Source organism: Chrysochloris asiatica, unplaced genomic scaffold, assembly GCF_000296735.1.
Source record: "Chrysochloris asiatica unplaced genomic scaffold, ChrAsi1.0 scaffold00140, whole genome shotgun sequence".
Classification (NCBI taxonomy): domain Eukaryota; kingdom Metazoa; phylum Chordata; class Mammalia; order Afrosoricida; family Chrysochloridae; genus Chrysochloris; species Chrysochloris asiatica.
This window is the reverse complement of record NW_006408658.1, coordinates 4,359,401-4,372,553: the sequence shown is the minus strand read 5'-3', so window position 1 is coordinate 4,372,553 and position 13,153 is coordinate 4,359,401. Positions and strand designations below refer to the sequence as shown.

The 13,153-nt window shown below is 38.3% G+C and overlaps 1 protein-coding gene across 1 annotated transcript; it reads right to left on the bottom strand.

Moving 5' to 3' along the window:
- Positions 1-11,486: 11,486 nt before the first annotated feature.
- LOC102820685 (olfactory receptor 52A5-like) lies at positions 11,487-12,437 on the bottom strand. The gene has a single exon (XM_006870226.1). It carries the CDS (start codon positions 12,435-12,437, stop codon positions 11,487-11,489), a length of 951 nt encoding a protein of 316 aa, XP_006870288.1.
- Positions 12,438-13,153: the final 716 nt, after the last annotated feature.

Sequence of the window (13,153 nt, the reverse complement as noted above, 5' to 3'; positions counted from 1 at the left end):
ATGGTCCCAGTTAATGGGACCAGACAGTCATTTTCTTTTCCCCAATGAAGCAGTCTAGGGGGTTCAGGAAGAACTGGTCCTCAGGCTTCCCTGAGATCTCAGTCAACATCACTGAATGGACCAATAACAGTCTGTACTCATTATTATTTTCAGCTGAGGTCCTGGGGGTGGAGGCAATAGGGGTGGCAGAGGTTGATGCCCCCTGACACTATTACTCTTCTGCAGATAATGAAGCTTGTTCAACCATCTGTTGAGTTTGATGGCTTTTTCTGCCCGATCCTCCCCTGAGATTTGGGCATTTATGTTTCCAGTGTCCAGGTTTTTCCAATAAGTATATCGGTCCTTGCTTAAGGCCCTCTTTCCTTTCAGGGGTCCTCCCTGGTTTCCCACAGGCTTACCTCCAGTGGTCTTTTAGGAAGACAGTTATGGCCTGAGACTTCTCATGCTCTCGGCTGTTAAATACCTCAAAGGTGATGTTTACCAGCTGGGATGGATTCATGTCAATTGCCTTATTGAATTTATGCTGTTTCTTTCTAATATCCAAGGCACTTTGGGAGATAAAAGTTATGTTAACCATTCAGATATTTGTTGAATTCTCAGGATCAAAGTCTGTGCACTTACAGTAAGCCTGGTGGTGGTGGTGGTTATGTGCCGTGGAATCGGTTCCAACTCATAACAACCCTGTAGATTCATTTAATGAATTCAGAGGGGTCCTCAGTTGGCTTCTGTTGAATTGCCTGTACTATTAGACTCCTTTTGTTTAGGGACTCCCTTTTTCAGACCTCTGAGAATGCACCTTTTATAATACTCTGGTTGTGGCAGACCCATTTAGATTTCAATTTGTGTCAGTTAGAGGAATTTCCTTGACTGGAACAAGGGTCCCATTCAGGTTTTTCTCCATGGATGTGTGCTGTCTCATCCCATGCCTTATCTCAGACCAGCCTTTTTCCATTGCTGTTCAAAAGCATTGTCAACAGAGCCTAAATATGTGCCCAATTAGGATGATGGGTAGTAAAAACAGTGGTTATTAAATTTATCATTTCGGTTGGGTCATCCTGGAGTGGCACTGTGGGTCAATGTGCTGGACCACCAACTCCATCCAAACAGCAAGGTCAGTGGTTCAAGCCCACCAGTTGCTCCCCGGAAACCTTACACAGGGTCATTATGAGTCAGAACTGACCTGATGGCACCCAACAACATCTCACTAGGAAGTATTTAAATTTTTCCTATTTGACAAGTCCAACCAATGATAAAGAAACAAGCATGTGTCCAGTAATATCCTGCAGCTTGTCCATCCATATTCAATCCTATGGACATCAGCGGAGGGGATATTGCCTTGCCTCTGTTCTGGGTAGCCTTCTACCGAAATGGGTCCCTTGAAGGGTGTGGTATAGAGAAATCACTTCCAAACTGCTTTCCTCAGTGGCTGAATATGGCCAGGCAGGTTCACCAGGTCAAGCTATTCTTTTCCTTAATGGCAACTGCTGGTGTACCAGTTGTTGTAATAAGACAATGTTACAATCAAAAGGTATATTGTACAAAGAAGTAACCATTCATCTATTTGTATATTCATGTATAGACCTGCTTAAAACTCTGTTTTCACCTAATACTCATCTGAATTCATTTTTGCTTTGCATGGCTTTCATATTAGTAGCATAAATGCATTATAGCACATATACACAATATAACTTACAAATTTTTGGAATTCCAGGTTGTTTTCAGTTTCTTAAACATAAATACAAGACAAAAACATAGTAAAGTTACAAGCAAATAGACAATCTGACACAGTGGTTGAATAATTCAAGCTGTAAAATGGTATAATAATTTAAGGATCCATTCAAAGATTATTTTCCCCATCATACATTGGCCAAGTTGTATTACAGTAAAACGCCATTTCCTTTGGTGACATAGGAGGGTACCCATATAGAAACCAGTTAGAATTATGCCTTACAACACTTTTCTTTGGGATTGAGGCCTGTATTTTTATTTTAGATACAGAGGTTAACCTTAACAGAAACATAAGGGACACTTTTAGGAAACTAATTCCTGCCTACCATGCCCAATGTGCACACTCATAATAAAGCAAGGAGATCTCAAAGTGAAAGTGACTGTAAGTGCAGGAGACACAGGGCCAAAGACTCCCAAGAAAAGATTTTTAATAGCGCTGCTTAGAGTGTTCAGTATTGTGCCTCTGGGCTCACCTGTCCAGGAGGCCAGAGAACCACTCATGGTGGCATATTTACAACAGACGGATCACATCCAGACCTTGCTGTTCCTTTCGCAAGGATTTTCCATCACCTCTAAGCCTTGGAGTATTTCAAATCAGGAGTCCACTCTGCACTAGCAATGAGGACCGTCTCATTAAGCAGTATGAGGTTCACCACCGGCCTGGTGCCAGACACACTCACTCTAACCACACACTTCTACATACAAGACCCCCCTTTTTAAAATTTATTAACATACATTCTAAAATTGGTGGCTCACTATGAGAATTTCCCATAGACTTAAGTGTATGTAGGGCCCTTGATCAGTGTTGTGACAGACAAGGAAGGGATTCACTCAGTTGCCCGCCTGACCACATCCCTCTCGGGAACTAAGATGCGTCTGATGTGGTCACGGAAAGCAGGTTAGGGCCCTCTCAGATTCCGTAGCCAGAAGCGTGGAACAGTACAGACCAGGTGTGACATGTCGACCTTCAACTACATGCACATTCGCACCCAACCAGTCACACAGAGTTTATGGAAGTTCCATCCTCCTTAGGGGAGTCCCTGATTGAAGCCTCTAGGTGAGACCTTGGAAGGTGATCAGTCTTCCACGTCTGTCTGTAGGGACGGGCCTGACTGGTTTAACCCGGGCCCCAGGACCTTACTTGTTCCAGAAGTCCTGGCTGGTTGGTTCTCTGGTTCATCTGTCCTTTCAAGTCCTGTTGGCAGAGGTAGGTGCGACAGCTGGCTGCCCCCACTCGAAGGAGGAGGGACTGTCTAATGTGGCTGTGGTGCGCTGTCTAGTCCACAGAGGGAAGCTTGCCATCAGCCACTCCCCCACTTCGAGTGGGTGGCTCAAGGGGCCAGTGTGGTCAGTTTCCTGGTCAGAGAACCAAATGTTACAGCAGCTCTAAATTTTGGAGTATTACAGCAGCTCTAGGCCCGAGAGTGTCACAGCTGCTCTTGATCCATTGTTGAAGAAACCGAGGCCACTCAGAGAGGTGAGGCAAACTTTCAGGTTTATTAAGCCAGCTGCCTCAGAGGAGCTAACTTTTCCAGATTCTGAGTCCTGAATGCAGATCAGGCTTATTTGGGGTCAGAATCAGGGAGGGGCTAGGAAGGGGGCCTGTTGGAGGACAGCAGGGAAACCAGAGGATTGGTCCCACTTGGTGACCTGGTTAACATTCTAGTTTGCCTCCTGGGTGGGGAGGATTGGTCCTGCTCAGTAACCTGATTAGCATTCTAGCTTGTCTCCCAGGAGGAGAAGTCAGTGAATGTTTTTACCTTTTGCTGTTCACCAGCATCAACAAGAAGGAAGAAAATGAGTGGAGCTTGGGATCCCTGCCTAGAAAACAGTGACAGTAGAAATGACAGCAAGAGGCAGTAGCATGGAGAGACGGAGCAGATTCAAAATCTAGGCCCATAGACTGAATAATGCTGTGTGACTATGAGTAGAAGGCTGGCTTACAGAATCTGTCCTTCAGACATTTAAATTAAAATGTTTGTTTTGTATGTATGCAGCAAATATATTTTTTGTTGTTGTTCATCTTGTGACATGTAACTTGTAAATGGGACAAGTACATTTTCAGTCGTAAGTTTTTGTTATATCACGTAAGGCACAAACATGACTTTATAATCTTTATTTAGAGATTATGCATATAGTTTTAGGTTTCAAGCTGGCAAGGGTGAACTATAATGTTTAGGGTTCTGTATCATTCTGACTAGGCCAGAGGTTTAGCAGCTGAGATGTGCTTATTCCAATGGTAATGAAACCTAACACAGAGTTAACTCTTTGATGAATGGCTATGAAAAGCCAATCAATTAAAAGGATGCTTCCTTGGGGATGTGGCTTGCTTCCCGTATAATGGATATGTGGAAAAGGCTCTCTCTCTCTTTTACTAGGGACCTAGGGCACTACAACTATAAGCATTTCCTTTATCAGAAATATATATATATTTCACTAGTTTTGCTTCTCTAGAAAACCTAGCCTAAGACAAAAATCAATGACTTGGTCATTGCAAATATCTTTTCTAAACAAATAAAAGATGAGTATACACGTGGGCCGCAGCAGATGGAACACACAGAATTCAAATTGACTACATCTGTGGAAAGAGATAATAGAAAAGCTCCATATCATCAGCCAAAACAAGACAAGGAACAGACTGTGTAACAAACCATCAATTGTTCATATGCAAATGCAGGCTGAAGCTGAAGAAAATTAAAACAAGTCCATGAGAGCCAAAATAAGATCTTGAGAATATTCCACAAGAATTTAGAAATAATCTAAAGAGCAGATTTGATGTGTTAGACACTAATGATTGAAGACAAGAAGAGTTGTGGCATGACACCATACAGGGAGAAAACAAAAGGTCATTAAGAAGACAAGAAACAAAAGACCAAAATGGATGTTAGAAGAGACTCTGAAACTTGCTCTCCAGTGTATAGATGCTAAAGTAATGGAAGAAATAAGGAGATCAAAGTGTTGAACAGAAAATTCCAAAGAGCAGTTCAGGAAGACAAAGCCAAATATTATAATGGTATGTGCAAAGGTGTGGAGTTAAAAAACCAAAGGGAAGAACATGCTCAACATTTTTCAACCTCAAAGAACTGAGGTAAAAATTCAAGTATCAACTTGAAACACTGAGAGATTCTTTGGGCAAAATATTGAGAGGTGCAAAAAGCATCAAAAGAATATGGAAAGAATACACAGTCACTCTAACAAAAAGAAATGGTCTATGAACCACCACTTCAAAAGTTCGCATACAAACAAGAACCAATGGTACTGAAAGAAGATGTTTAAGGTGTGCTAAAAGCATTTACAAAGGGCAAATCTCCAGAAATTGATGGAATAAAAATTGAACTCTTTCAACAAATTGATGCAGTACTTTAGGTACTCATTCATCTATGCCAAGAAATTCAGAAGACAACTATCTGGCCAACTAATGGGAAGAGATCTATATTTGTGCCCATTCCAGAGAGAGGTGACCCAATGGAATGAGGAAATCATTGAGCAATATCTTTAATATCACAAGTGAGAAAAATTTTGCTAAAGATAATTCAAAATGGTTGCAATGGTAGACATAGAACTGCCAGAGGTTCAAGTAGGATTCAGATGAGGACATGGAATGGGTATATCATTGCTGACATCATATGGATCTTGGCTGAAAGCAGAGAATACCAGAAAGATGTTTTCCTGTGCTTTATTGACTATGAAAAGTCTTTCAACTGTATGGATTATAACAAGTTAGATATGACACTGCAGAGAATGGGTATCCTAAAACTCTTTGTCGTGATCATGTTGTTGTTGTTGTTAAGTGCCGTCGAGTTGGTTCCGACCCATAGCGACCCTGAACAGAGTTTCCGAGGCTGTAATCTTTATGGGAGCAGAAAGCCTCATCTTTCTCCTGCAGAGCAGCTGGTAGTTTCGAACTACTGACCTTGCGGTTCGCAGCCTGATTCATAACCACTATGCTGCCAGAGCTCATGAGGTGCCTGTAAATAGAGCAAGAGATGGTCTGTGAAACAGAAAAAGGAGACTCTAAATTATATAAAATCAGGAAAAGTGTGTACCAGTGATGTATTATTTCACCATACTTACTCAATGTATAGGAGCTCTGGTAGTGTAGTGGTTACGAATTGGGATGTAAACCGCAAGGTCAGCAGTTCAAAACTACCAGCTGTTCTGCAGGAGAAAGGGGAGGCTTTCTGCTCCCGTAAAGATTTACAGCCTCGGAAAACGTGTACAGGCAGGGTCGCTATGAGTCGGAACCAACTCCACTGCACATAACAACAACAACAACTCAATGTATATTCTGAGCAAAAATTTGAGAAGCTTGATTGTATCTACCAGCAACTTTCATGGAAGTAGCATCAAGAAATTAAACAATGTCTTGCTATAGACAAATATGCTGCACAAGACCTCTTTAATGTGCATGAGAGCATGTTATCCATTTGAAAACTAAAGTACTTCTGACCCAACCAATGGTATTTTCAATAGCCTCATATATATGTGAAAGTTGGATATTGAATATGGAAACCTGTAGAAGAATTGATGCATTTCAGTTGTGATGCTGAAGAAGAATATTAAACTGGTATTGGCCATTTTGAATCTGACAAGCACATGGTTTACTAAGCCAGGAATGACAAACTGAAGAGGAATGGTGTTGCATTCATTATCTAAAAAAAAACATATGCAGATCAGTCATGAGGTACAATGCACCTTCTGGGAAGACCAGTTAATACCACTATTATTCAAATTTACACACCAACCACTAAAACCAGTGAGGAGAAATAGAAGAATTCTACCAACTTCTTCAATCTGAAATTGATCAAACATGCATTCAAGATGTATTTGATCATTAGTGGTGATTGGAAAGCAAAGATTGGAAACAAAGTGGAAGGGTAAGTAATTGGAAATATAGCCTTGGTGATAGAAATGATGCTGGAGATCACATGATAGAATTCTGCAAAGTCAATGATTTGTTCATTTCAAATACCTTCTTTAAACTGCATAAGAGACAACTATACACATGGACCTCACTAGATGGAATACACAGAAATCAAATTGCCTACATCTGTGGAAAGAGATGATGCAAAAGCTCCATATCAACAGTCAAAACAAGGCCAGGGACAGAATGTGGAACAGGCCATCAATTTTTCTTATGCAAATTCAAACTGAAGCTGAAGAAAATGAAAACAAGCCCACAAGAGCCAAAATATGACCTTAAATATATCCCACCTGAATTTAGAGATCATCTGAAGAACAGATTTGATACATTAAACACTAAAGACCGAAGACCAAAAGAGTTGTGGGATGGCATCAAGAACACCATACATGAAGAAAGCAAAAAGTAATAAAGAAGATAAGAATGGAAAAGATCAAAATGGATGTCAGAAGAAACACTGGAACTTGCTCTCCAGTGTAGAGATGCTAAAACTAATGGGAGAAATGAGGAGGTACAAGAGCTGAACAGAAAGTTTCAAAGGTCAGCTCGATAAGATAAAGTCAAATATTGTAACAAAATTTACAAAGATCTGGAATCAGAAAAACAAAAGGGAAGAACACGCTTAACATTTCTCAAGCTGGGAGAACTGAAGAAATAATTCAAGCCTCGAGTTTCGTTATTGAAGTATTCTCTGGGCAAATTATTGAATGATGCAGAAAGCATCAAGAGAAGATGAAAGAAATACACAGAGTCACTGTACCAAAAGGAAATGGTTGATGTTCATCCATTTCAAGAAGTAGCATATGATCAAAAGCCAATGATACTAAAGGAAGTCCAAGGTGCATTGAAGGAATTGGCACATAACCACCAACCACCACCACCATAATATATAATACCTAGTCCTTTGAGCTTTGGTGCTGGTGAAGAATACTGAATAAGTTCTGGACTGCCAAATGAGCAAACAAACCAATCTAAAAGGAAATACAACCAGAATATTCATTAGAAATGATGATGGCAAGATTTTGACTAGCTTACTTTGGACATATCATTAGGAAAGAGCCATCGCTAGAGTAGTCATACCATTAATCATGAACTCTGTGTCAAATCAAGCAAGTTTTGTGCTGTTAAACATTAAGTCACCATAAGTTAAAGCTGACTCAATGACAACTAGCAAGTTGTGAAAAGTTAAATCATTTTTCGTTGTGAAAAGTTAAATCATTTTTCAAAAATTTTTTATATTATATATGTTATTGCTATGTGTCGTGGAGTCGGTTCCAACTCATAGTGACCCTGTATAGGGTTTCTGAGGCTGCAGATCTCTACGGGAGCAGAAAGCCTCATCTTTTTCCTGTGGAACAGCTGGTAGTTTTGAACTGATGACCTTGTGGTTTACAGCCTGATTCATAACCACTACGCTACCAGAGCTCCTTTATAACAGCAGACATTTGAGTGTTGGTTTTTGCTGTTTTGCTCCTAAAGAATGTTTTACACCAGTGAAATGTGTAAAACTTAAAGTTATCTTTTAATGTGAATTGACTAAAGTTATAACTGTCATTTACAGTTGTGTTAAAGTAGATAGCATTCCCATTACTCCAGTAAGTCTCCTTATCAAATCTCTTTTCAATCAATGCCTGATAATCACCCTCTCAAAGGAAGATGCGTATTTCTGTCACCGTATGTTAGTTTTGCCTGTTCTAGAACATCAAGTAAATGAAATAATAATAATAAAAAAAACTTATGAGCTGTGCATATTGTTTCACTCACCAGGATATTTTTATATTTTTCCATGTTATTGTCTGCCTTCAGTTAATTTTTGGGAAGGGACTGATCAAGTTTCTATATTCTGTTTCATGATGATATTAACTTTTTAAATTATTATAATTTAATAGTAAGTCTTGACACCAGATAATGTAAGTAGTCAAAAACTATTATAAGATTATTTTGATTCTAGGTTCTTCAATTTCCATATAAATTACAGAATTACATTCTCAATTGATACGGGAAAAGCTTGGTTAGGATTTTTCTTGAGAATACTTTGCACCTTAAGATCAATTATAAGAGAACTTGCATGCTAATGATATTGAGATTTCACATCCATTAATAGAGTTTATCTCTAAATTTTGTAAAGTCTTGTCTAATTTCAGAAAGATGTTTACTTGTATTTTATTGACTATGCAAAAACATTTGATTGTGTGGACTATAAACTGGGCTATATGAAAAATAATGTGATATCAGGATTGGAGGAAAACTCATTAGAAATCTGTGATATACTGATGACACAACCTTGCTTGCTGAAGTTGAAGAGGACTTGAAACACTGATGATCAAAGATCATACTTCAACATAAAGAAAACAAACATCTTCACAACTGTTTTAATAAGCAATATCATTATAAGCTGAGAATATACTGAGGTTGTCAAGAATTTCACTTTACTTTTATCCACAATAAGGGGTCATGGGGGCAGCAGTCAAGAAGTCAAATGGCAAATCTGCTGCAAGATATTTCTTTAAAATGTTAAATAAGCAAGATGTCATTATGAGAATTAAGGTCTACCTGATCTAAGTCATGATATTTTCAGTCACCTCATATTTTCAATAGCTTCATATACATAAATAATCTGGAAAATGAATAAGGAACTTTGAAGAAGAATTGAGGCATTTAAAATATGGTGTTGGTGAAGAATATTTAATATGCCATCCAAGGAGCCCTGGTGGACACCCAGAAGAACAAACAAATCTCTCTTGGAAGAAGTAAATCCAGAATGCTTCTTAAAAGCAAGGATGACAAGATTTCATCTCATGTGTTCTACACATGCTATCAGGAGGGACGAGTCCATGGAGAAGGATAATACACACCTCAGTGAGGTGGATTGACAGAGCTGCTGAAAACAATAGTCTCAACATAGCAATGATTGAGAAGGTGATGAAGAGCAGGGCAGGGTCTTGTTTTGTTGTGCATTGGTCACTAAGGCAGTAGTGACTCAACAACAGCAAACAACAATCTAGCTCTATAATTTGTCATTTTCAATAAAAAAATATTTTAAGTCTCTCGTTGGGTAAATGCATTCAAGTATCTTAGATCTTTATATTATTTAGCAAGTTATCATTATTAATAATAAGTTCCATGTTATATTTTCATTATATAGAATCTCAAATGATTTTTACATGGACCTTGTATTTTGCAATCTTGCTAAATTAACTTAACAAGTAATGTTATTAACTTTTTGAGTATATTCTTTGAGTTTTTCATGTTAAAAAATTTTGCCCACTATTAATAAAAGTATGCAATTGGAAGTGTGTATCCTCACTTCAGCCTTGCACACTGTATATCAATAGCTACTATTCTATGCTCCAGTCCTTGGTTTATCACTGTTGGGTTTTAGGGTTTTTCTACTACATAATATCACCTGTAAATGTTTTTAATACTGCTTAAGTGTAAGGATAAAACTTAGTATAAAAACTAACTAAAACTATGGACCAGCTAACTAAATCACAGAATACAGTTTTTCCCCCATCATGTGAGGATGCTATGGTACCAGAACAATGTTTCCACATAGCAGTAGAGACTGCCTAAGGAGAGCAACCTAGAAAGTAACCAATCAAGCTGGAGCGTATTTATACCTTGATACATCATTCAGCAACTATAATAAACACACTAGAGGCACTAACAATAATCTGGTTATAACTCTCAAGAAAAGAGACAAAAATTAACACATATTGCATGGACCATTTATGTAAAATTCACAAGCAGGCAAAACTATAAAGTTCAGTGATACGTGCTTATGTGGTAAGAAGTATTTAGAATAAACAAGGAAATTATTACATTAACGTCCATAAAATTATCACCTTAGGAGGAATGAGGAGTTGTAACAATAGTAGAAAACATGGTTTCTTGGATGCAAAAACCAGCCACCAGTTGCTGTTGAGTCCATTCCAACCAATGGTTACTCCATGTTTGTCAGAGTGGAACTGTGCTCCACAGGGTTTTCAAGGCAAACATTTTTCAGAATTAAATTGCCAGGTCTTTGTTGCAAGTTGTTTCTCAGTGGGTTCAAGCCTCCAACTTTGTGGGTAGCAGTCCAGTACCACCCAGGGACTCCTTGTTTTGAATGACGCCACCTATCCACTGCCATCAAGTCAATTCCAATTCAAAGTGACCCTGTATAGGGTTTTTTTCAGGCTGTAAGTTTTATGGAAGCAGAAAGCCTCATCTTTCTCTGATAAAGTGGCTGGTGTGTTTGAACTGCTAGCCTACTATGCAATGCTAGTCCTACAGCACCAACGGGACACCTTGGATAGAAGCAATGATTGAGTTCTTCCCCTGGGTATTCTTAAATGGATATTTGCTTTATAAAATTTATTTTGACTTATGTGTATGTGGGTTGTATTTGGAAAAACAGAGAAAATATTGCAGCAGTGGTTGTATTTTTTTTATACTTTTTAATCAATAAATTACAAAATGAAATACTCAACTTACTTGTATTTTATAATAAATATTATATCCTACATTATGGTTTCTACAGTTTTATTCTCAATACAAAGCTAGGTAATACTATAAAGGATTTCTGGGTACAAAGGGATAAGCTAAATTTAGGAGGCAAACTTAAACAATTTAACATCATATCATAGGACAGTTTTGTTCTTTATTTGGGTATCCAACCAAGAACATTGAGTATTGAAAGACTTATTGAGCATTTTCTTGACTGAAAATCTTCTGAAATTTAGTTTAAAATTTTTTTCTCAAATGTGCACATTTCAGGAATAAATATATGTTCTCTATATTCAGGTTGCTACTTAAAATTATGATGATGATGATGATTATAAAGACCCTCTGATGATCAAGAAGCTTTTATAGAGAATAATACTTTCAGGACATGATCACGAATTTGTTTGGTCTTCACCCCATAGACAATAGGGTTGAGAAATGGTGGGACTAACAGGTAAAGGTTTGACAAAAGGATATGAACATATGGTGGTATGTGAGAGCCAAACCTATGGGTGAAGAAAGAGAAAAAGGCAAGAAGGTAAAACTGAAGGAAGACACAGATGTGGGCAATGCATGTATTGAAGGCCTTGAGTCGTGCCTCCTTCTGGGGCAGTTGAAAGACAGTGATGAAAATCTGAACATAGGATAAGGTGATAAAAATTATGTCAAACCCTAGGATAGTGAAGGCAACAAATAGGCCATATATCTTGTTGATCCTAGTGTCTTCAAGAGCTAACTTCACAAGGGCCATGTGTTCACAGTAAGAGTGAGAGATGACTGTAGTTCTGTAGTGTTTAAGGCGGTATTTGACAAGTACCAGTGTTGGTGTTACAAGAATGGCAGCCCTGAGTGTTATTCCAATTGCAATCTGAGTTAAAAGTTGTTGTGAGAAGATGGTGGTATGTCTTAAGGGGGCACAGATGGCCACATAGCGGTCCAGAGCCATTGCCAGAAGGACACCTGATTCAATTGCCTGAAATGCGTGAATCAGCCACATTTGCAGCAGGCAGGCTTCAAAATTAATTTCTGACAAATGAAACCAGAATATGCCTAACATTTTTGGAAGAATACAGGTGCTAAGTGCAATATCTGTGGCTGCCAACATAGCCAAAAAAATGTACATGGGTTTATGAAGACTGTTCTCAGATTTGATTGTAGCTAAGATAACAGAATTCCCAATCACAGCAATGATGTACATGACACAGAATGGAATTCCAATCCAACACTGTACTGACTCCAGGCCAGGAATTCCAACTAGTGTTAGTATGGAGGGCATGAAGATGGAACCATTGTTTGTGAGCATGGTGGCTTGGTCAGTGGAATCAAATTGAGATATTGCTGTTTCATCCTCTATTCCCTGTGAAGGCTTGAAAATTTAAAAGAAAATAAAAATAAATGGATTTATTTTAGACACATATATCTTATCAACTTTATGAGTGTAGATTATTATCATTTCTACCCCAACTATTCCTCTAATGTACTTTATTCCCAAGTGTCAGTGAGAAAGCAAAAATTGGGTCCCATGATTATTTATGTTTTAGTTATTTTAAATGAGCCAAATTAAGTTGAATAGATGGCCCCTGTCTGGCCCATAATACTTTTATCTCTTTTTTTTTGTCAATAACTTTACAAATCTTATCTTCTGGCCCATGATATTTTTCTTTCTTTCTTTTTTTTTTGTCAATGACTTTACAAATCTTATCTTTGTTTGTCTTCGGAAGTTGGAAACATAACATATAAACTTACAGGTGTATTTAGTAGTTGTTATTGTTGTTAGATGCCATCAAGTCAGTTCCAACTCATATCAACCTATTGCATAACAAAATGAAATACTGTCTGTCTTCTATCATCTTCACATTGTTATCATGCTTTACCCATTGTTGCTGCCACTGTGTCACTCCATCTCATTGGGAGACTTCCTCTTTTTTGCTGGCCCTCTACTTTGCCAAGTCCTTTTCCATGGACTGGTCCCTCCTGATAACATGTCCACAGTATATGAGATGAAGCTCCTTTCTTCCA

Coding starts and splice junctions, on each gene's coding strand:
- LOC102820685 (XM_006870226.1), bottom strand. CDS start 12,437: ATGCTCACAAACAATGGTTCCATCTTCATGCCCTCCATACTAACACTA.